This window comes from Schistocerca nitens, chromosome 10 (genome assembly GCF_023898315.1).
Source record: "Schistocerca nitens isolate TAMUIC-IGC-003100 chromosome 10, iqSchNite1.1, whole genome shotgun sequence".
Lineage (NCBI taxonomy): Eukaryota > Metazoa > Arthropoda > Insecta > Orthoptera > Acrididae > Schistocerca > Schistocerca nitens.
Genome location: NC_064623.1, coordinates 27,561,122 through 27,584,350, shown reverse-complemented (window position 1 = coordinate 27,584,350; position 23,229 = coordinate 27,561,122). Strand labels below are relative to the sequence as shown.

General features: G+C 39.3%; 1 protein-coding gene across 1 annotated transcript in view; it reads left to right on the top strand.

Moving 5' to 3' along the window:
* The window catches only part of LOC126210290 (serine/threonine-protein kinase minibrain), a 468,525-nt gene that overhangs the window by 420,721 nt on the left and 24,575 nt on the right, over positions 1 to 23,229 (top strand). Inside the window, exons 3-7 of the mRNA XM_049939485.1 lie at positions 1,522 to 1,710; positions 2,112 to 2,259; positions 6,514 to 6,800; positions 8,420 to 8,566; positions 16,946 to 17,206. Of these exons, the coding sequence (XP_049795442.1) occupies positions 1,522 to 1,710; positions 2,112 to 2,259; positions 6,514 to 6,800; positions 8,420 to 8,566; positions 16,946 to 17,206 (1,032 nt within the window). The remainder of the gene's footprint in view (positions 1 to 1,521; positions 1,711 to 2,111; positions 2,260 to 6,513; positions 6,801 to 8,419; positions 8,567 to 16,945; positions 17,207 to 23,229) is intronic.

Sequence of the window (23,229 nt, the reverse complement as noted above, 5' to 3'; positions counted from 1 at the left end):
GAATGTGTTCACAAAGGAGAGTAATATTAGCAAACGTTTAATCACAAATGATTATGCTAACAAAACGTAAAGCAATATCAGCGATAACAATCGTAAATACGGATCCGGACAGAGCACGTCCAAATTCGTAAGTCAGAGCTTATCACGAAGACAAAAGTAGTAGAACAGAAGAAATGTCTTCACAAGCGTATTGTTAGTAAAACTGACGGATTGTTCCGTGTCTAATGACATATGCGGTATGGAATATAAAATATGTGAAAATATCTTAGAACAAAGATAAGGGGACTACTACCGGGAGTTTGACAAATGGACACTGTACAAACGTTATTGTTGTTATTGATTTAAGTAGTTGTTACTGATAATCAGCAGACAATTCCGTGGTATGGTGAGACCCTACCATTTTTGGAACTGACGCTAACCAAGGTAAAATTAGCATCTAGGCTTAGCTGTTCTAATTGCTTTTATTATTTCTCCGTATGGCAGGAGCTAGTGTTTTATATTGTGTTACAACTTATCTTTAATCGAAACACTACACAGCACATTACTGTATTTTATTTCAGTAAGTAAGTTTAAATTACAAAGAGGATCTGTGTATTCAGTCTTAAAGTTACGTTGTGTAATGATAGGCTATATGTTTATGTGAAATACTTCAAATGTAATTTAGTTCCTGCTTCGAAATGTTATACTACAGGACAGGCTGAATGACACCACATAATAAAAATGTAAGAAAAATAGGTTCTCAGGAGAGCTTCTGTGAAGTTTGGAAGGTAGGAGACGAGGTACTGGCGGAATTAAATCTGCGAGGACGGGTCGTGAATCGTGCTTGGGTAGCTCAGTAGAGCACTAGCCCGTGAAAGCCAAGGCCCCGAGTTCGAGTCTCGGTCCGGCACACAGTTTTAATCTGCCAGGAAGTTTCAAGAAAAATAAGTTCAAAAACTTCAATTAATCCCTCCACCAGTTTCACTACTTTTCGGCTCTGTGTAATAATTTTATGAAATCTTTAGAATTAACTCAGTTAATTGCCAGCTGTCTTTACTGTAGGTAGTCTTACTCAGGAAATAGTAAATAATGCCGGTGTTTGAGCCTGTGCAGTGGAGGTACTGCATTGTGCGATACACGGGAATGCAAGGTATTTTCTGTGAGCCTCGTGGAGTGCTTATAAGTTCAACGCATTATTTCCAGGTTTGTAAAAAATAAACATAGATTTGTATCATTTGTTTGCTTTCATTCCTGCCTCATCTAGCATTTCAGTATTTACATAAACTAGGATCTCAGAATGATTATTCTCACTAATTTCAAGTAAACATGATTTAGTTTAAAATCAACAGCAAAAATAGCAAATATGAATTGGGTGCAAATGTATAAGCTTCGATGAAAGTTTTTTTTACAGGTTTCGAAACATCTCGGTTGAATATTTATGATACGTATATAATCGTGTATTGTATTGTGCAGGGCACACTGTGCCCGATACAAATGTGTTAGATAAGCAGAAGAGTGACAAGTGCGCTCCATTGTTCCCAGGTGTACTACGCGAAGAAGAAACGACGGGCGCAGCAGACGCAGGGCGATGACTCTTCGCACAAGAAGGAGCGCAAGCTGTACAACGACGGCTATGACGACGACAACCACGATTACATCATCAAGAATGGCGAGAAGTTCCTCGACCGCTATGAGATTGACTCTCTCATTGGCAAGGGCTCATTCGGACAGGTAAGTGTCGAGCTTCCTGCCTTGCGTTTTGATAGTTTCCTCTACTTTGCACAAAATGACAGTGCTTTGATTGTAGTAAAACCAAATTGCTGCTTGTGTTCTGTGTCCATTCCTGCTGTTTCTATTACTGTTTATTTTTGATTTGTGATGAATATGTGACTATGTGAGATTTAGAAGTGATTACAGAACTATGAGCTAGGCAGACTTGGAGCAATACCACATGTATCCCCACCAGGCTACATATTTCATAGTTGTTTGTTGCTGTTACCCAGTACTGTAGAGTTCTGTGTAAGTTCTGACTTCTGAAATTCTTCACATTAAGTGTCTTTTGTTTTCCAATGTTCAAATGTGAAACCAAAGAGCCTTTCATGTGCTACAAATAGTCATTTCTCTTATTTAAGGTTGTCAAAGCGTATGACCACGAGGAGCAGTGTCAAGTCGCCATTAAAATTATTAAAAATAAGAAGCCTTTCCTCAATCAGGCACAGATCGAGGTAAAGCTGCTGGAAATGATGAACAAAGCAGATGCAGACAACAAGTATTATATAGGTAAGTTTTCCGACCATCTTAATAGCTGCCTCTGTAAATGCACAGCTCTCTTCTTGTAGAGAGAGAAATTTGCAACAGCTACTGATGTTGTCCAGTAATTTTGTGTAACTACTGTTTTTCAACATAGACAGTTCACTTATCTTACAAGGGTAATCCCAAAAGTAGAGTCTTCTATTTTTTTATAAGTACATAGACCTGTTTATTTCTACAATGGTTTACATCAGTTTACAGCTTAACATTTAGCTATTTTTCGACATAATCACCATTTCTATTGATGCATTTTTGTAGACACTGTAGCAGTTTTCGTATGCCCACGTCGTACCGGCTCACCGCCACGCCGTTCGGAAAGTTACGAACCTCTTCTTTCACCTCGTAGTCGGAGCTACTCACGAGAATTTCTGGCCTGCAAAATAAATACTTTATATCTTCTGTTATGCATTTAGAAAAAATGTATATGAATTTTAAACAAAATCTGAGAATTTGGAGTGGGGAATATCTGTAAAACCAGACTATTTGACTTGCAATAATCTTTATGTAGAGTTGCATAGGCACACGTAATAGCTTAAACGTGTTATTAGCGTGCAGCGAAAGTGGTAGCTGTAGGGGCAGAGCAGAAGGCATGCCCTTCACCTGCTCTGCACATTTTCCCCCATTCATGTTTATGGGGATACCTCAGGTGCCACAAATCAGAAGCCTTCAGCCTTCACATGTCGAGCTGGCACGTGAATGCTTAGCGCATCACGAGGTGCTCACATGTAAATGACACGATACCCGAAACTTGCCGGTAGTGTATTCCGATAAACATTTTATAATTGGAAACAGGTAGTGATGTTATGGCTCCGAACCTCAGGAAAATGCTGTCGGAAACAGCAGCCTCTCCAAATTAATGTAAACTCACGTGTTTTAGAAGGTATTTTACCACCAGTGCATTATTAATGCTCGTGTGCTAAATTCTAAAGCTATTTCAGTTTTGTTTATGTGAAGTTTTAAGCATTCCTTATATTTGCATGTAGTATTAACTTTGGTACAAAGCAGAAAACACGGGTATCCTGTTCCCCACAAGTAACATCTCCAAATATGCGAGCTTAGGCACGGTGGCTGTTCTGTCCGGTGTCGATAAATTTTTGGGAGGGGAGAGGAAAAGGTAGGTGACGAGGAAAGATAGCAGAATCGGGAAATTGCACTCACAGCTTTGAGGAGGGAAGGGAACAAAACAATATTTAATGCAACAGAGTTCTATTTAAGTGTCCTCTTCTTAAGTCTTATTATCAGAGGAATTATTTGAAGAAGCAATGTATGCAGAAACACCGTTACTAAATTTATGAAATTTAATCACAGTTGAATACATTTGTACTCTTGCAACCCTGTGGTGTTAACCCAAGAAATATTGTGAGCATTGGGATCATAGACAATGTGACATATAGAAGTTTGGGTCGGTCTGGAGGCATGTAGGATAGCCAAAGTGGTCGAGGCAACCGCTCACGACAAGTGGGAAATAGGAGTTCAAATCTCGGTCCGGCACAAATTTTCGTGCCTCACCGAAAGGTTAATGTCAGAAAGATTCCACAATGATGAACAGATTTCATGAATTTGGAGAAATGTCAGTTTCAGTGAACCCGTGGGTGCCTTCCTTCAGACATTCACTACATGAAGTGTTGTTTCAAGTAATGACAATTCTTTCAGCAAACTTTTCTTGGATGCCTACGTGCTGAAAGTTATTTTCTTGCATGACGTATGCACCTAATCTAGTCTTCCATCGTGACATCATCAATTTCTTTCTCATATGTACGTCTTTCATTCTGAATGTGGAATTTCTGGATGCGACTTTTCCTTTCACTATGGCCCCCACATTTTCTATCGTGTTATATTAGCAGTGGTAAGCGATTGCTCCAACATCTCCACTTTTGTGTAGCAGCCTGAAATTGAAACACTTTTCTCTTGTAGACACTATGCAGTTTCTTGCAAAATTAGGAATTTTCTCCTTTTTTTCTCGAACGATAACTGGCATTATCCGTGATGATCGCACCATCCTCTTCTGAACCACATAGTAGATCTAAAAGTGTTTAAGTACATCACTATTCATTTCTTCATGGTAATCACTGGATTTACAGGATGTAAACATTATCTTTTCTTTTTTGGTAAGCCATATTCAGATGATACTACATGAGAGACAGTAAGTCTATTTCCTTTCACTACAGTCAACATAATCGTCTTTAGAGATGCAGCAACTTTTTAGATAATTAAGATAATTCTGATTTATTGTTCCATCTCAGTTACATATTTTTAATTAAGTTACTTGTTTTGATGACTCTGGATCATTTTCATATTTAAGTAGTTGAGTGAGCAACCTGTTGTGTCTACTCAGAACCACATATGATCCAGAGTGATTGAAACATGTAATCTAATTTAAAATGTGCAACTGAGATGGAACTATAAATGAGAATTATCTTAATCTATTTCCTTTGCCCTTCAGCACTTTATCATTGCCTTTTGAATCCTGCCAGATGTACTTTCTGGTGTGATTTTTATTGAGCCAGATCTCACCAAGATAAATTATAGGGTGACAATGATTTTCTTTTCTGAAGCTGTACTTTTTCTCAGAAGAGCAGGCCCAGCTGCTGAAATCTGATTTCTCCATCAGAATGTGTCTTCCATCATTGAATTTTCTGTACCTAAATCCCAAAGATGTCAGAATTCTTCCACTCAAATGGCAACACCGTGTGAAAGCAGCCTCGCTGCTTAAAATGTCTGCCCCCTTTTTCACTGTAGGATACTCGACACGGTCATAAAATTTGAATACTTCCACTATTATCTCTTCTTGGAGATTGAAACTTCATTTCTTACCCACAAGTTTCTATTTCTCATGCCCCTGCAAATATTCTCTGTTCCTTTCAAAGTGAAATACCACACACCTTAGATGTTGCATTGAGCGGTACCAATAAGATTTCGTCTCTTCTGGCACTGTCTTCAAGATCACAAGGAAATTCATACATTTTGTATACGATGTCCTTTGTTTGGCTCTGTGTGTGTTGTGAAACTCAGTCATCTTATCTCACAAACAAAAATAGCATTACTACCAGATGAGAATCACTGCCGTATTCCCAATCATACACTTCTGTGCAGTGCACACGTAAAAAAATGCTGGGTAGTGGCTCGCAACAAAGCTGCAAAGGCGTGCCAACAGCAGCGTGAATGGAGTGGAGTAGTTCCTCATAAACTGTGTTAATGATGGGTATTTGTTTGGTAACCATTTATTTTTAATATGTTACTGGGATGGCACCCTTGACAGAAATAACACTGTGTCAACAGTGAGCTCAGTCACAGACTAGGCCGAAAGCTCGATTGGTTGTTACAAGTGGAGGGGAGACTGGAACTGGGAGAAGTGACCTACCCTTCTGTTACTGCTTTCGCTGGTCCCTAGTATGTCTTTTGACGTACTCCTCATTTCTACTGGTACACCAGGCCCACGATTACGGTGGATAAAAGAGACTCGAGCCCACACAGATCACCGAGAGACACAGGTAATCCAAAATACACATTTTTCAGAATCTGCTATCTACAGTATTTACAAAACATGGTACGTGTCACATTTGAAAGCTGACTGCCTTTTGTACTCACTACTTGCCAGAAACTGATGACTTATTTACAAAATTACATTAAAAACACACTGTATTTCATATCACTTGCTTTCAGTTCAATGTGAAGAAATAATTGGCCAATTTTTCCTGTTTCTGATCTCTTTTAGTTTTTCCTGATGACAGTTCTCATTTTCAAGTCAAAGCATATGAAACAAATTTTGCCCTGTGTGCTTTAGTGACAGAAATATGCATTTCAGGGCCTTGGTGTGTGTGACAGTGCTTTCCTCAATCACCTCTTCTGTGCTCTCTTCTTCTCTGGAGCTCACTTTCTTCACTATAGCTTTGTCACTCAGCAACTCAAATACGAATTCATAGACTCGGATATTTAACGACTTTTGGATATATTTATAATCAATTTTACTACAGTCGGGAATTCTTACTCCAAACAAAAATATTTGCTCTAATTATAATAGAGTACTAAAGGCTTGGTTTTTATTTTATTTTTTTAAAATTGCCAAACTATGCACGGGTAATCCACAAGCCAGGCAAGTGGCACCTTTATAATCAGAATCGTGCTGTATTTTGTTTCTATAGCAGCCCACAGTGCCTGTGTTTAAATATTGCAGTGACGTATATGACAGCAATCTGAGTAAGTACGTGTTTGGGTAATCTGCAGTGAAACTGAAGAGGCACTTCATGTGGCGCAACCACCTGTGCCTGGTGTTCGAACTGCTGTCGTACAACCTGTACGACCTGCTACGGAACACAAACTTCCGCGGTGTGTCACTCAACCTGACGCGCAAGTTTGCGCAGCAGCTGTGCACGGCACTGCTCTTCCTGTCGACTCCGGAGCTCAACATCATCCACTGTGACCTCAAGCCGGAGAACATCCTCCTGTGCAACCCCAAGAGGTCCGCCATCAAGATCGTGGACTTCGGCAGCTCGTGCCAGCTGGGCCAGAGGGTAAGTCAGTCGATTGACCGATTTGTTGACGAGTGTCGTGCCTAGTAAAGAGTTTGGATAATGTAAGCTGAGCCTTAATTGGAGTTTGCGAGAGCCCTGGATGCATTTAACTTGAGCAAGTCAGCATCGATTGAGAGTTGGGTTTGGAGTTATTAAATTCACTTTGAGAAACAGGAAGTTTTTTAGGAGTAAAGGGGTGTTTGAGCTGGTGTCAAAAAGGACCATTGGAAATACTATTACACTTCAAGAACAGAAATATGAGCGTGTTAAAAAAACAGCAGTGGATAAGCATTTTAATATTCGTGTTTACAGATTGCCAGTCAGAATAACATTTAGAAAAATGGAAGAGGTACAAAGGTGTATTTGGGTTCCAAGAAAGTGATGCCAGAAATGAAATTTTTGCCTTGCATTTGATGAATGAAAGAAGGAATGCAGAAAAGAGGGAGAATTATACTTTAATGGTTCTGTGGGGAGGGAGGTGGGGAGAGAGAGGGGGGGGGGGTACTGTTTGTAGGGTTGGAATGCTGGTCTTTTTTGGTGAAAAATAAAAGTTTTCCGTAAGGAAAAAAGTGAGTGTGGAAATCTAGATTACAATGTCTGTACAGCCTAACCACAGGATTGTCTCACCAACTGTCTACAGTTGTTAGAACTTCAGCAAAATAAAAAGCTCTTATTTCTTCACAAAACTGAATGATACTCTGGACTCATATTTGGGAGGACAGTGATGAAAATTCCTGACCTACCAATCACCTACTTAAGGGGAATCCTGGGATGATTCTTGCGAAAGTACACAGCCAATGCCCTCCCCCATACTTGTGTTCACTCTCTAATAATCTCAACATTTACAGGACATTAAATCCCAATCTTCCTTTTTCTTTCTCAAAACTACCCGGCATTTAAGACTGGAACTTTGCTTTCCTTTGAACAGTTGAAGTTAGGTTAAAATGGTCTGTGGAAAGGAGGGATTAGTTCATGGGACATAAAATAAGACATACAGAAACAATTAACTGGGTACTGGAAAGAGCTGGGAGGGAACAGTTGTAGGCACATACAAGATGAGAAATGATCGAGGAAATGTTCCTGAAATATAGACTAAGGTCAGACTGAAATTCATGTCTTGATGTATAGTGTCTGGACAGAAGTGTATTTGATTTCTGGAGAAACATTGTGTACCTGAATAAGTACCTTTAACTCATGAACTCTTGTATTGAAATGTGTCTTATATTAATTGTAGCTGTGCAAGAAAGCATAATCATTTCAACTTCTGTCCATTACCGCAACATTGCTAACATTGTGAGCAAGAGTAATAAACAATACATTTCTAAAAGTGTGTTTAATATACAGAGTTCTTGGGTTTGTCAGTTTTTCCCCTTGGATCCATTGTCATTATGCAGAGAAGCTAAAGATTGGTGTAAACTGGTTCACACTCTTTACAGAGAGCTTTTCTTCTTCCAACTCACCAGTGGAATGTTCCTTTAATTCCACAAAACTTACCTAGTGCTAAATAGTTTTATTTTGTTTTGTATTAACCATAAAAATTACTGTTTTTACTTTTCCTGAAACTAATTACACAAACTGTTTTCTCATATGTATATCAAAAATTGTTGTGTGACTTTCAGATATACCAGTACATCCAGTCTCGGTTCTACCGGTCGCCCGAGGTGCTCCTAGGAATCCCGTATGACCTCGCCATCGACATGTGGAGCCTCGGTTGCATTCTGGTCGAGATGCACACTGGCGAGCCACTCTTCAGTGGAGCCAACGAGGTGAGTCTGCTGCCATTGATGTGGTACACAGATGGTACTACTGGTTTGGGAAGTGAAATGAAGATGTTGCATAAAAGAAATGTAAATAACTGGTGACACTTCATAAAAAAGACGAAAAAGGAAGCACATTGATAAAGAATCCATGAAAGCCTACAAAATGTGTGCGAGGGTAAACTACATTCATAAAGGAGCAGACAGGCATTTGGAAAACTCTGAAAACTGCTTAGCTGGTTGTGTCAACCTGCATAGCAATATCCGGAACTAATTTGTGTGTGTGTGTGTGTGTGTGTGTGTGTGTGTGTGTGTGTGTGTGTGTGTGTGTGTGTGTGTGTGTGTGCGTGCGTGCGTGTGTGTTTTTGTTTTGTGTAGGAAATAAGAACTTAATTTTTACAAAATGAAATGAAAAATTGGTGAAAAATTGTGTTTATTAATCACCAAAGATATTAATATTACCAATTTATAAAAAGTGCCTACTATTTACAAGTACAATATGCTTAATGATCTTCAGAAAGCACTATCTTTCCAACGTTAAAAATATCGCTCTCTCAGAAAGTATTTGAGCTAGGAGGTTGAAATTTTTACAGGTTATTTATTGGAGTATTGGCTACAACTTAACACAGGGTTTTTTTTTCTCCTCAGTTCCTAGAGATTAGTTTTTGCTATTGTAATGAAGATTCACTACTTTTTTGTGCCATCTTTTGTTTATAAATTCAACAGTATACAGGTTTTTGGAAAAAGGCTGTGCTAAATTATGCAAAAGGGACTATGTAACATTTCCTGAAAATTTGAAGCAAATTGGTTTGGTAGATCCTGGGAAAACTCGTAATTTGTATGAAAAAATGAAACTTTTGGGAATCGAGCGACAAAGTTTGGATTACCTTTTTAATGCATTCAACGTCCATAGGATGGATTATCTTCATCTTCTGCAAACTCCTCCTCCATCTTACTCTTTGTCCTCCTCCAGTTTATTCTGGCTTGTATTTTTAGGCTGTTTATAGCCCTGTCAGCAGCTGGAAGACATTCCTTGTCTAAAGCAAGCATCGTTCGTACCATGTTGAAACCTATCTTCATTTCCATATTTCAAAATACTTTGCACCTTACAATGTTGCCATCACTGGAAGTAGCAACACATCATATGCACCAAAGTGAAGTGTTTCTATCCCAACACACACAGTCTTAGGGATTCTTGACCATTTAACTCTATTTACACTTTCTTTGGGGTTTTGAGTTTTTCCATGAACCCACTTTTTCAGTAGCTCAGGTGTTGCCAAGTCTCAGAAAATAGGTCATATTGCCTCCATTACTGCATCAGGCAGACTGTGTTTATGAGTGTACACTTCACCAGTCAGCAATCCCATGTTGAACTTACACCAACTGTTTTCTGCTTTGGGACACAAGTAATGATGGGGAATTTAATCAGCTGAAAAAAAAAAGAGTCCAAACAGTCTTCTTCATTTCATCGACACTGTGTGCGTTTTGTCTAATAGCTATTCCATGATAGTTCTGTATTTTGTCAATTACGCTGTCAGTTAATCGTCCCTTCCCATCCAACCCTTTACCGTCATTGAGTTTTTGTTTTTTGTATGAAGCTTTCGGTTGCCAAAGTCTTGATCCCATTCATTTCTGTGTGTCCAATGCACTCAAATTTCTGCACCACATCATCACCATAGGGCTTCAGTTATTGAATATGTTTGAAACTTATAGAATCACCGTCACCAAGGTAATTCACATATCACACTATATCACGCAACATTGAAATATACTAGAAACACCAGCCACTTCCCTTCCTCCATTACTGCCACTAAGTGTTAGCTATGCAATTATTTTCGTGTATACCTTTGTTCTGGACACTTAACAATATTTGGATATTACTGCTGCGTCTAAAACTTTCCTTGTATATGTGTTGGCAGTTGATACTACACCACGAAGAGATATATGTGCCCATTATGCCAGGTACCATTGAATGCTCAGTCAAGTCTCTATTACCACTGTTTTCTATTACTGCCTCTTCCACAGCTTTCCTTGTTGATTCTATACAGACATCTACTACATTAGACCCTGTAAATCTATTGTAGTTTGTAAACTTGTAAATCTATTGTAGTTTGTAAACTTGGCTGTGGGATTTGCAAGAGTCATCATGCCATAGAAAACTGCACCTGCAGTAGCACCCTTACCAACTGTGCGCATGGCATAAAAAAATCTAATATTGTGTTCATAGATTTTGCTACCATTTTCTTCATTTGGAGTTACTGCAACACACTTCCAAAAGGTGGTCATGTATGAACACTTACTGCAGTTCAGTTCCATATCACTGTTAAGTCCTACGTCAGTTTTTATAGAGAGATCCAGATTGACTTCACTACATTGAGTACATCTACACAGTTTGCAGAAATTCCGTTGAGAACTGACATATCAAATATTTCATTTCCATTCGATTCGCCAAAAAAAAAAATTCATACTTTTTGCTAACTGACTCAAGCTTCTTCTGTGAAGTACTTTCTTTCTCACTTTCATTGAAATGGGCAGGTGTACCAGTAAGGCTAAGTTCACATGCTCGGTTATCGTCTTTGTTGTTTATAGTAATTGCACCTAATTTTGGCTTTCCAAAATTTCTCCTTTTCTTGAAAGGCTTCAGAGGATTTCTAGTCACTCTACATTTACCCATGATTTTCCTTCAATAAAACAGAGATTTCGATGAACAGAATTCACTACGAATATTTTCAGGATTACGAAAGAGTAAATAAACGTGAAATGTACGATAATCGAGTGAGCGATGTATATGGAACTATGACAAGTTAACCACAACACTTATTTTGTAACACTTATTTTCTCTCACATTGCTAAAATGTACACGAGGAGTGTGTAGATTCACGAGTCCGACACTTGATAGCAGTTTAACAGTGTCACAGTGGGTCACACCCATGCTGAACATATTTCAAAAATATTTTTAAAATACTTGTTGTCTTCTGATCTGAATAATTATATATCAGTTGAAAGGAAATGACTGTAGATTTATAAAATGCAAACAAGTAAAAATTAAACGTTCCTTGATTTTGAAACTTTCTGGAGCCTCTTAACTGATAGAACACAGTGTTTATGAGATTTTTGTGTAATATTTTGCTGTTAGATAGGTTCTGTTCAGATACTTGAGAAAACATTTCATATTTACTCTATCCTTTTCCTTGAGGCTTCGTCCAGGTGTATGCTCAACAGGTATGTTGAACACTCCTCCTCCTCCTATCTGTATCTCCCACTTTTTCTCTCTGTCTGTCCACCTCATCCTCCCACCTCTATCTGTGTATCTCCTCTCTCTCTCTCTCTCTCTCTCTCTCTCTCTGTGTGTGTGTGTGTGTGTGTGTGTGTGTGTGTGTGTGTGTGTGTGTGTGTGTGTGTGTGTGTGTGTGTGTGTGTGTTGCTGCCTGTGCCAAGGTTGCAGCTGGCGTGAGAAGCTGGAACAGTGGCCGGCGCTAGCACAGCGTAACGCTGCCAGGACCTGTGATAGCAGCGAATGGCCGCCGCACCACCTCCTTACACCGGCTGGAACCCTGGCACTGGCAAAAGCAGAATGCTGATGTGGGGCATTTGGGGTGCTTAGGGGCTAGCTAGCTAGGTACATTTTTTTTATAATTAATTAATGGACGTCATCGCATCTTTTCAGTAAAACAGGATGCAAACAGTCACAAAAATCTGGCATGTATCCTTTCTTCTTCACAGAACCTTTGTGCTTGCTCGATTCTGTACTCTATATGAAGCTTTATTAGCTATGTGATGTTAATTGCACCTGGAACAATTTAATACACAGCAGTTTGTATATCAGTTTCAGATGGTGGAAAGAAGAATTAGTCTTTTAGTACGTAATTAAATGAGTATTTATAGTGCTTATTTTAACTTTGGTGTACCCACTGAGATATCTTCATGTATGCCGGAGTTGTGCCTACCCTCTGGGGGTATATGTACCCCCAGTTTGTTTTGTACACCATTGCTGTACTTCACCTGATAAAAGCACTACAGAATGGTTTCACTTGGAAGAATAACTGGATAATTCAGTCAACTAAATGACTAAACAGTGGTTTCAGTTTAATAAACAAATGAATACATGTGTCAACCAACAGAAAAACTACAGACTGGTTTCACTCGAAAAGAAAGAATGAATAACTTTTTCAGTATGCAAAACACCACTGGTTTGTGTCGACTGTTTTCATTTGGTTGTTCCCGTGGACTGGTGTCACTCAAAAGAAATGAAACATATTAATACAACTGACATGAAAGCTACAACTGACTGATTCACTTGTTTCCATTCTGTTGCTATCACAGGCAGGACTCATTCAAAAGAATGAATGAATAAATCAACTGATACGTAAAGCTACAGCCATACGAGTCAATTGTTTTCCAACAACTGACTGAGTTGATTGTTTTCATTCCATTGTTCCCCACACTACATCTCGTCCTCCCCCCTCTCTTAGCCCATTTCATCCACCTCCTCCCTCTGACCATCTCCTTGTCTCCCCATCCCACTGACCACATTGTTCTTCCTCCTCCCTCTGACTGTATCCTTCTCGCCCTCTCTCTTTTCATCTCCACCTCCTCTTCTTCCTTTTCCATCTGTCCACCACCCTTCTTCGTGTTCCTCCTCCATCGTGCGTCTCCCCCTCGTCCCTTCTTTTTTTGCAATTTCCGCCTCTCCCTCACTCTGCCGATCCCCTCCTCTATCCGTCTCAGTCTGTCTCCAACCGTGCTGATCGGCTTGGGCAACCCCTGCAGTATAGCTCTGTAAAGCAGACTGATATTACTATCACAACACATCTGTCCTGCAGGGCGGGCAGTGCAGTAGGGCCTTGAAAATAATTTATTTGTTTGACACACATTCAAAGCAGCTTGATAAAGCAGGCCAGTACTACTTTAACACAATATTCGTGTCATGCAGGGCAGCCTACATGTCAGGACCCTGTAACCATTTATTGCCCCTGACATATAGACTGCCCTTCAAAACAGGTTGAGTTGGCAAACCCATACTGTTGCCACCAGTGGTCTTCATCTGACATTTATGCTCGCTCAAGTTGCTCAGTGAACATAGTTCTGGGTAAGTCCGGCAGATGTCAGTACAGCTGATTTGGCTGCCTGGAGAAAGGGGCAGGGGGGCAACTGTATTCGGTTTCCTCAATGCTCATTCAAACACCGCATTTTGAATTGCCCAACCGTTTGCTATAGTTACCGTAGTGCCACTTAGTCACCCACTGTAGGATCATGGAACGTGAAGCTGAGATGATGGAGAGTCTGAACATGAAACTTGATTTGAAGGAATGAATCCAAAAGACAGTGGTTGTAACAATATGTAGGATATATTTTCATTAGTGACTGTTAAGGATATCAGTTACACGTACTGCGCCGCGTGCTCTGCTCTCCTGTTTTACAGATTTGCCACCACACAACTGAAGGCACATGTCTGCAGAACTCTACAGAATGTAGCAAAGTGTAGGTTCTGAAGTATTACCAGTTTCAGTGAAACCTACAATAATTAATAAGTTGTGTGGATATGTGTGCCAGAGATCTTTGTCCATTTACATTAATATAAGGTGTAGCATTTTGCCCTTTATGTCAGGAGCTTGTAATGTCAATTCAAATTTGGGACATATAGATGTCTCCAACATTTGGCTTCATCCTATGACAGCAGCATGAAACACTGAAGGTCAGGTCATTTAAATACAAGTGAGTATGATTTCCAGAATTATCAAGGCCATAGGCAAGATTGCTTGTTGGTGTCCAGCAGATATATGGAACCAATGTATTGGAAAATGTGTTAGCTGTCTCTATCACTGGACACTTTGCTCATCAAGATTAGGCACTGCAAAATATGGTATTGGTGACAACTCCCTTTTCTGAGAAGAAAAAAAATCTGGGAAATATGTTAAGAACTACATTGAAGAAACATTACTCAAATTGGTAGTAGTAAATCCTCAGCATTTTAATAAGATTTCATTTGTCACTGACCAAGGCTGTAAAATATGCAAGGCATTGCAATCCTTCCAGCATTATGCTTGCATTACACAAGTTTGAACACAGTCCTGAAACATGGCACGGCACATCGAGTGACGACTATTTGATAAATGAGTTTTAGCAACTTATACTGCAACTTATGCTGCCAAAGTTTCTGTCCGTTTCATGAACAAATTGAAGACATAAATTTGATACAAAAAAGTGTGAAGCAATAAACAGAGTACATGGAACAGCTTGTTTAGAATGCTACAGTCTGTAGTTAGGCTGTGTTGAAGAGAGGTATCTCTGAAAAACTTACTGGTCATGACAACAACACTACAAAAGAACTCTTGGCATTTTTTAGAGTCATTCAAAGATGCATTAGGAATGCTGAAAGGTGAGAAGTTTCCAACATTTGAGTTTGTTTCATTATGAGTGCACAACCTGAAAAGTCATTGTAATACAGGGCTGAAGGTGCAGAGGCACACTTAAATTACTGTGTCCAGCAAATGAAAATTGCACTTAATTGCAAATCACCAGTTTCAGTGTCACCGGTATTTTGACAGTACAGTGTCCTATTATCACCTATTAACTGTAAATACTAAGAGTGCTGAAAGATTGCTGTCTATCTCACAGATGAGAAAGTTAAAATTTGGACGTTGCACTTACAATTATTTGGAAACGGTGTCTGTTTCTGATTGAGAGGAGATGCTAAATACTTAGTGTCAAATGTGTGCTGAAACATCAATTACTGGTGAGTTAGAACAAAATTATAATATTGCAGTATCATATCAAATCTAAGTATGAGGTTGACTTGTATTTGACTTGAATGGATTTTAGTGAAGACGAAGATCCACTAGAGGAGTGAAAGTGTAACCTTAGTCTCTTTCATAAGCTGTGTAATTTAGCGAAAAGAATGTTTTGTGTTCCAGCCTTATATGTGACTAGCAAAAGAGATTTGAGTGCAGCATGGAAGATTATCTCTGACAGACGAAGCAAATTTGATCCGAAACGAGCCATTCAGGGAATAAATTGGAGATCATTGTATTTCTGTCAGATGTCTACTTTTGTAGGTTATCAAGTTCACATGTGTATATTTAAATCAATAAATCAGATGGAGTTATAAAAAACGGCACTGTGATTTTTCATTACGAGACAGACCATCATTATGAAAGTCAGTAGTTGCATAGTTGTCCTGTGAAGCTCGAAACTCTCTTCTAATTTTCATAATTGTGTAAAGCAAGCTACTTTCTTTTCGGATCACAGTGATACCGTGGTTAGACACTCCACCCACAAGTATATGTCTACAGCATAAGTAAATTGATCTGAGTGTAGTTCCATCAACTGGTGGCAATATGTCAGACGTGAGACTACCTTGAGACAAAAAGAGCTATTACTAAACCAGTCACTACAACAGTGCAGTTAGAGGACCAGACAATCTCTGCCTTCCCCTCCCCACGGCGCCTTGTTCAACTGCAGCCTGCCCGCTTCAAGCTTTCATACTCGGGAAGCCATGCCCAAGCATGGTGGGCTCAAACGAGTATGAGCAAACCAAATGCCATATTTCTGAGACCTCTAGTTATCACACAGTGTGCCTGAAGTGCAGGAAGCCTATATGCCAGGGGCTGTCAAAGATATGTTTTTGCCTATGTCGATGCTCCTGTTGGTGCTAGGAGGTTATAAACCCCATAGTGCTGGTACTTGTGAAGCCTGCTGTTCTTGGTTCGCAGGAGAGCTTCTGTAAAGTTTGGAAGGTAGGAGACGAGGTACTGGCAGAAGTGAAGCTGTGAGTACCGGGCGTGAGTCGTGCTTCGGTAGCTCAGTTGGTAGAGCACTTGCCCGCGAAAGGCAAAGATCCTGAGTTCGAGTCTCGGTCGGGCACACAGTTTTAATCTGCCAGGAAGTTTCATATCAGCGCACACTCCGCTGCAGAGTGAAAATCTCATTCTGGAAACATCCCCCAGGCTGTGGCTAAGCCATGTCTCCACAATATCCTTTCTTTCAGGAGTGCTAGTTCTGCATGGTTCGCAGGAGAGCTTCTGTAAAGTTTGGAAGGTAGGAGACGAGGTACTGGCAGAAGTGAAGCTGTGAGTACCGGGTGTGAGTCGTGCTTCGGTAGCTCAGTTGGTAGAGCACTTGCCCGCGAAAGGCAAAGGTCCCGAGTTCGAGTCTCGGTCGGGCACACAGTTTTAATCTGCCAGGAAGTTTCATGTGGATAGTACACTAGCATATCGAAGATATATATTGTAGTAACTGGCAGCAAAAGAATTTTTATATATATAAAAATCAAAGAGGGGTTGACCTGTCCTAATGCGGTCTTGCATTTCTGATCTAATTAATTAGCAGTACAAAATGTTCTGTTTTCATTGAAATTCATTCTGTGACAAATGGCAACTTCTTTCTCAGGTGGATCAAATGAACAAAATCGTCGAAGTCCTGGGAATGCCACCAAAACACCTCCTCGACCAGGCGCACAAAGCGCGCAAGTATTTTGACAAACTGCCGGGCGACGGCAGCTACGTGCTGCGTAGGCCGAAGGACGGCCGCAAGTACCGGCCGCCGGGTTCACGCCGGCTACACGACGTGCTCGGCGTGGAGAACGGCGGGCCCGGGGGTCGGAGGCTCGGCGAGCCGGGCCACTCTGTCAGTGACTACCTCAAGTTCAAGGTGAGTCGCAATTGCACATGGCCGAGCATTCGAACTGCAGCGCCGGTAAAAGCAGTGAACTACAAAAGCCACATTGTCACGAATTGTACTAAATGTTTGGGTATGCATTCCAGTGCAACCCCGTGAAGCAGCTCGGAGTAACACCGTCTGCATTCTTTCTACGTGGAAAGATTATGCGTCAGGTTTCTCATTCGTATTTCGATTTTGTAGTTTGTGAGGAAATTGTTGAAATGCAAAGGATATCTTTGAGTGATTAGAGCTTTCATAAAACAAAGGCTACATACCAGCTTGGGATAAACATGGAATATAGCATTTTCTGAAGATTACTTCACACTAACAACAGTTTCACAAGGTTTCAGACGGAGCACGTATACGATCTCATTGCTCTAGACCATCTGCCCTCAAAGTGGGGGACACACCTCCCTGAGGGGGTGCGCCAGCTTTTGTTGAAATATTTATATTTCATATAGTATAAGAAAAAGACTTCTGGTGAACAAATATTTCTAGCATCAGGCACTCATTTCCATGAACCAAATTAGAAAGCTCCCCCATCATTAATTTGTACTAGTATCTCACAAGGAGTGACCAGTATATCCTGTCAACAGGAATGCTAAGGAAAGCCGAGGGTAATATTCCGTCACACTGCCCCTGTCTCGTGTCATGCACAGGATTAGCTACTTACCAAACATTTAACAATTGCTAATGACATCAAGCAACTTGATGATGTGACCGTGACTTCCTTGCAACAGTGGCTACGATAACAGACTATTAATCACAGGTATTGTGACTGTCGTCTCGATTTCAGCCGAGCTTCTGGAGTCATTTCAAAAGAACCGAATTGGCTAGAAGCCAAATTGTTGTGCGTCTTCGGAGGAAGTAGTTTACCAGATTTAAAATAAAGTGATACAAATTCTGCCATTCCCATGTACGAGTGGCAGATTCACAATGGTAACAAGTGATACTGTCGAAGCTATTCAGCAAGTTTCTGTTGTCCTTCTAATAAGGAAAAAGATTCAGATTTAAACAAAGTACATTCTTCTTTTGTTTCCTCCACAGTTCCTATCAGCAATGTTTGTTATAAACACAGAATCAAAATGTGTAAATATGAAGTTGATTATCTGAAATTAGGCTTTACCAGCATTCTCTTGAATAATGAGGAACAACCGTGATGTGTTCTTTATTTGGACATTTTAGCCAAAAATAGCCTGAAGCCTATAAAACTAAATATACACCTGCAGAAAAGACATTCAGACCATATAAGTAAATCTATCGAGTTTTTTAAGTGTCGTAAGCAAAACTAAAAGTAAATGTCACATTCCTAACAAACAAACAAACAAACAAAAAAATAAGTATCAGTTCCTAAGAAAGCTGTAATAGCATCTCCAGAGGTATCCTACTTAATTGTGAAATCCAGATCACTACACATTATTGGCGAGAAATCACTTTTTCGTGCAGCCGCCAAAATATGTGAAATTGTGCACGGAGAAACGTTTGGTGAGAGTCTGAAGTCAGTCTCACTCTCAGATGATATGTGGCTCAATGTATTGATGCAGTAGCCACTGACATGATACGCCATTTTTATGATAACTCGAAATTCGCACCGCAACTTCGTAACAATATTGGTATCGGAAATCTTGACCCAGTTTCTTCTTTTTGTACACTACTGTTATGAAAATGAGATTCGTGAGGACTTTGTACTTTGTAAAGCTCTGAAAGGGACGACTACAGGTGAAGCTATTTTATTTATTTATTTTTCTGGAGAGTCTTCTTTTGTTGAGAAGAATCTGTCACGGACAAATAGTGTTGGTATATGTATCGATGTGGCAGCAGCCAGCATTTAATTTACTTGAACTAAAAAGGGCTTCACGACAAGTGAATGTGCTGTTCTCTTTTTGAAAAATTCACACATCCCGTGATAGTACGGGAGGAACTATCTTCTAAAGTAGTACAACCTAAGGTCAACAAAGTGATGAACGATGCAGTCAGTGCTGTAAATTTTGATAAAGCATGGCCTTTAAAAAGTAGGATGTTCTGTATTCTTCATGAGGAGATAGATTGTACTAATGATGGTCCTGTATTACACACGTAAGTACATTGGATGTCTTGTGGTGAAGCTCTTCGTCACATTGTAGGGCTGAACAGCAATCGTACAGTTGTGGCTCTGTCTCTGGATGAGAAATGGCTTGTAATGTTGTGCTACTTGGCTGACACTAGAGGAACTGAATTATATTAATCTGTCGCTTCGAGGCCAAAATAGTAATATCATTTTGCTAAGTGAGAAAATGTGTTCAAGAGAAAACTCGGACTTTGGAAAACTCAGGGTTAACGGCAAAATGTTTTCTTCTCTGGATGATTTCGTGAAGTAAAATGAGTTGGGTGTTGGTAGGATTAGTAGAACTGGTGTAATACATCTAAAAATTCTTTGTCGGCAGTTCAATGATAAATTTTCAGATATTTCATCTGAGAATGACTGAATCCACAATGCTTTTGATTTGGTCGTAACAGACTACTTGTCGGCAGCAGAACAGGAGCAGCTAATACAACTCTTAAGTGATAGAACACTTTGATATGAATTTAAGTCTATGTCTCTTGAAAATGTCTGAGTGCAGACTCTGCATGAACATTACAGTTTAACAAGAAGGAAAGTGGGCCTGTTGTTATTTATCACATCAGCTTAAGTGCGTGAGCCAGCATTTTCTTCAATGGCATTAACTGAGATGAAATGTTGGTCTCAACTGCAGCTGTAAGCGTGAATTTGCTTTCTTCGAGAGTTCGAGCACACGACACTAAATGTGCAGGTGTTAGAAAATTTCTGAATTTTCATCTGTGTACATATTTGGTCTTATTTATGTCCTTATTGGATGAACAGTTTGAATATAAACGTTTTTAAATTGGTGTCTAAATGTTGACTATTGTTTATCGTCATTTCTGTGTCATCACCTTTGAATTATTAAAACATTGTAAATGAATTAAAAGGAATATAGATGGAAGCAGTAAAACTTTAACTAATTTGCGAAACAATATTTAGGGAAATACACATATTGGCTCAGTTACAGTAACTGCACATGCAGCTGTGGTTATTTATAAACTAGTTGTAATTTTTGACTCCCACCAGCTTTTAATATACAAATGAATGATAATTAAAATAAATTAACTATGATTTGCACAAAGGAGATTCTCTATTGATTATTATTACTGTTGTTGTTGTATCTGATAGTTGCAATAATTCAAAAGAAGTAATAGATATTGTGGGTCATTTTTGTGCCAAGTATGAGAAGTGTTGTGGAATGAAAGAAAAATGGGAGGGGACAAAATAACTTAAGTTTTAGAAGGGGGCATGACGGAAAATATTTGAGTAGTGCTGCTCTAGATGACCACAATGGTTTCTTCTGTCGGCTGTTTCTGTTAGTCTGTCAAGGATGCAGGGACAAAATCGTGGAGGTAGGAAAAGAAGGAGATGGTACTACAGACTTACACTGTACATTGTTTTGAAGCCTGAGTGGGAGGGACCTGCTACCATTTTAAGTAGACCACAATGTTAGCGGAATACTATGTACGATTGCTTATTGTTCATTATTTATGTTGTGTGCTTGCAATAACTGTTTTAAATACTAAAAATATAGCGCATGCATGAATAACATATACAATTTTGACATTTTCATGTTCTTGAATGTATATTTGCTTTGCTAACTGACGCATTTGGCCTCATTAATGTAACTTGTTTTTTGTTGGTGCATTTCGAATAATGAAAAAGAGAAGGATGTGACATGATAATGATGCTTCCATAATGCATTTCATTCAATTTTTACTAAATTTGCATCGATGGCAAATGAGGCTGGAACTCCAGTACTAATGCATGTTTGCTTACTGGTATTGGTTTGTGTTAGTCAGATTTTCAGCTCTCAACTTGTATGCACTACATTTTCAGTGGTCATGTTTGAAAAAAAAAAAAAAAAAAAAGGGGGGGGGGGGGGGGGGGGAAGACACCTTACCTACATGTTCTTAGTTAGCCCACAAACGTGTGCAGTGGTGAAAGAAGCAAGGCTTGCTTTTGTATCTTGTGCATGTCAGTAAAAATGAATGATTATTGAAATGTCCAATAAACAGAACTGCATAGAAATATATATCCATGCAGGATAGAGTTCTTCTTGTTTTATTAGACTGTAATTGCATTAGTGTCACTTTGAAATCTGACCCATGATGCTTCATCCTGTGTGTGGCATATAATAGCAATTTACAGGGTAGAAAAAGGTATATTTTTTAAAAAAATCTTCCAGCATTGTGGACTTCTATAAATGTGATCAAGGAATGATGTCAAAAGCTTAAGACCCCATAAAATGGATATTTTGCTTTAACATGCCTGTAAGTAATTTTTTTAGTAGTGATTGTGTAACCAGAATAAGATATAGGCCTACCTTTTCAACAGTAGCCTATTTGCTTCTTTTCCCGAAATATTTCTCGCCAGTAACTCCGTCACTTTTTTGAAAATAACCAAAAATGGCACAGTTGGAATGTACATCTACTTTGATCATCTGCTTGATTTTACTTTTGAAATTCAAAAGTAAAGTCATAATGATTTGGAACAAGTTTGAGGCTTTTTTTTTATTTTTTATTTTTGGAAATATGCCTCGCTGCTGATCATTTATTAGTTTTTTGTTCATTTTTTAGTTGTAGACAGGCAGATGTTAGTAATCAGTAATTCCTACCAATCAGCATTTACACATTACAGTAATAGATAATCTTCTGTGGAATAGAAGTAGGGCACGAGATGCAGCCCCAACAACCAGCACGGTTACATAGCCATGTGTCGTGCGGGGACGAGACCATTGGTGCAGTGTGGTTCGGATGTCGGAGCGTTTGCGATTTGGAAAGCAATGAAAAACATAGGAAAGAAGAGAGAGAATGTACACTGAATAAAGTTAGGCAAATCCAAAATGAAGTGACAGAAATGAAACCACTACAATAAAGGAACACAGTGTAACCATAATTCATGTACACAAAAGAAAATATTGCTTGAATGGCTCCACTTATGAATGAAATGAGATTCCTTTAAACTATAGACTACACTCAGATTTATTATTACACCCATAAACAATGCAAGCTGGCATTCTTTATGAAACAACTATGTCTCCCAAAGAATCAAAACTCCCAATATGGTCGAAATTGGGTACGGGCACGGACACGGGTGCATTGGAATGACGCCCCGGAGGAAGTGTCGCATCGGTGAACCATGGAGATACGAATGCAGCGAACTTAATGTTCTGGGCTACTTAATGTGGCTCCCTTCTTTTTTTTACCTCCGTGGACAGAATTCAGTTAGGCTTTTCACTTTTTCCTGGCATTGAAGATTTTCACTTTGTAGATAAAGCAGTGATTCTTTGAGATGAAGCCATGGTGGACTTTGTCTGAGAATGTCATAGCGTGTTGTAGAATGTTTTTACTTGTACTAAAATATTTTCATTTTGAACTTCACTGTGTTCCATATAGTCTTCTGAAATATGTAATGGATGAGTGATTGGGTAATTGTGCTGGAAATGGGTTTATTGTCCTGTTGCAGTAAGGAGGAAAGATACACAGTTTTGCTGACAGTACAAGAAGGGGAGAAAAGCTATTGCTAAACCATGATCCAAGGTATTAAATTCATGTATAAAATGATCTTGTGGATGGTGTTCTCCATTACAGAGGGACCCGATACAATTAAAACTCTCTGTTTGTAACACAGTCACACATGTCACTTGTAACATTCTTACATGAAACTTTTGTAGTTCCTTCAATTGTGCGTTCTTTATGTAGTTAATTTTCTTTGCTAAATAACAGAATTGGAACATCCAGACTATATCAAAGGGATAGAATACATAGGGAAGTTATGCCACATTGATCAGTATTCCCTGCAATGTGATACTGTACCATGTGCCACCATTTTTATGTAGTTATTATTTACTTTCTTGGATGTGAGAGAGGCACAGTTTGAGTTCTTAATGAGTGTAATTACTGAGAATTATACAATTTGCCTTCAGAAGTGT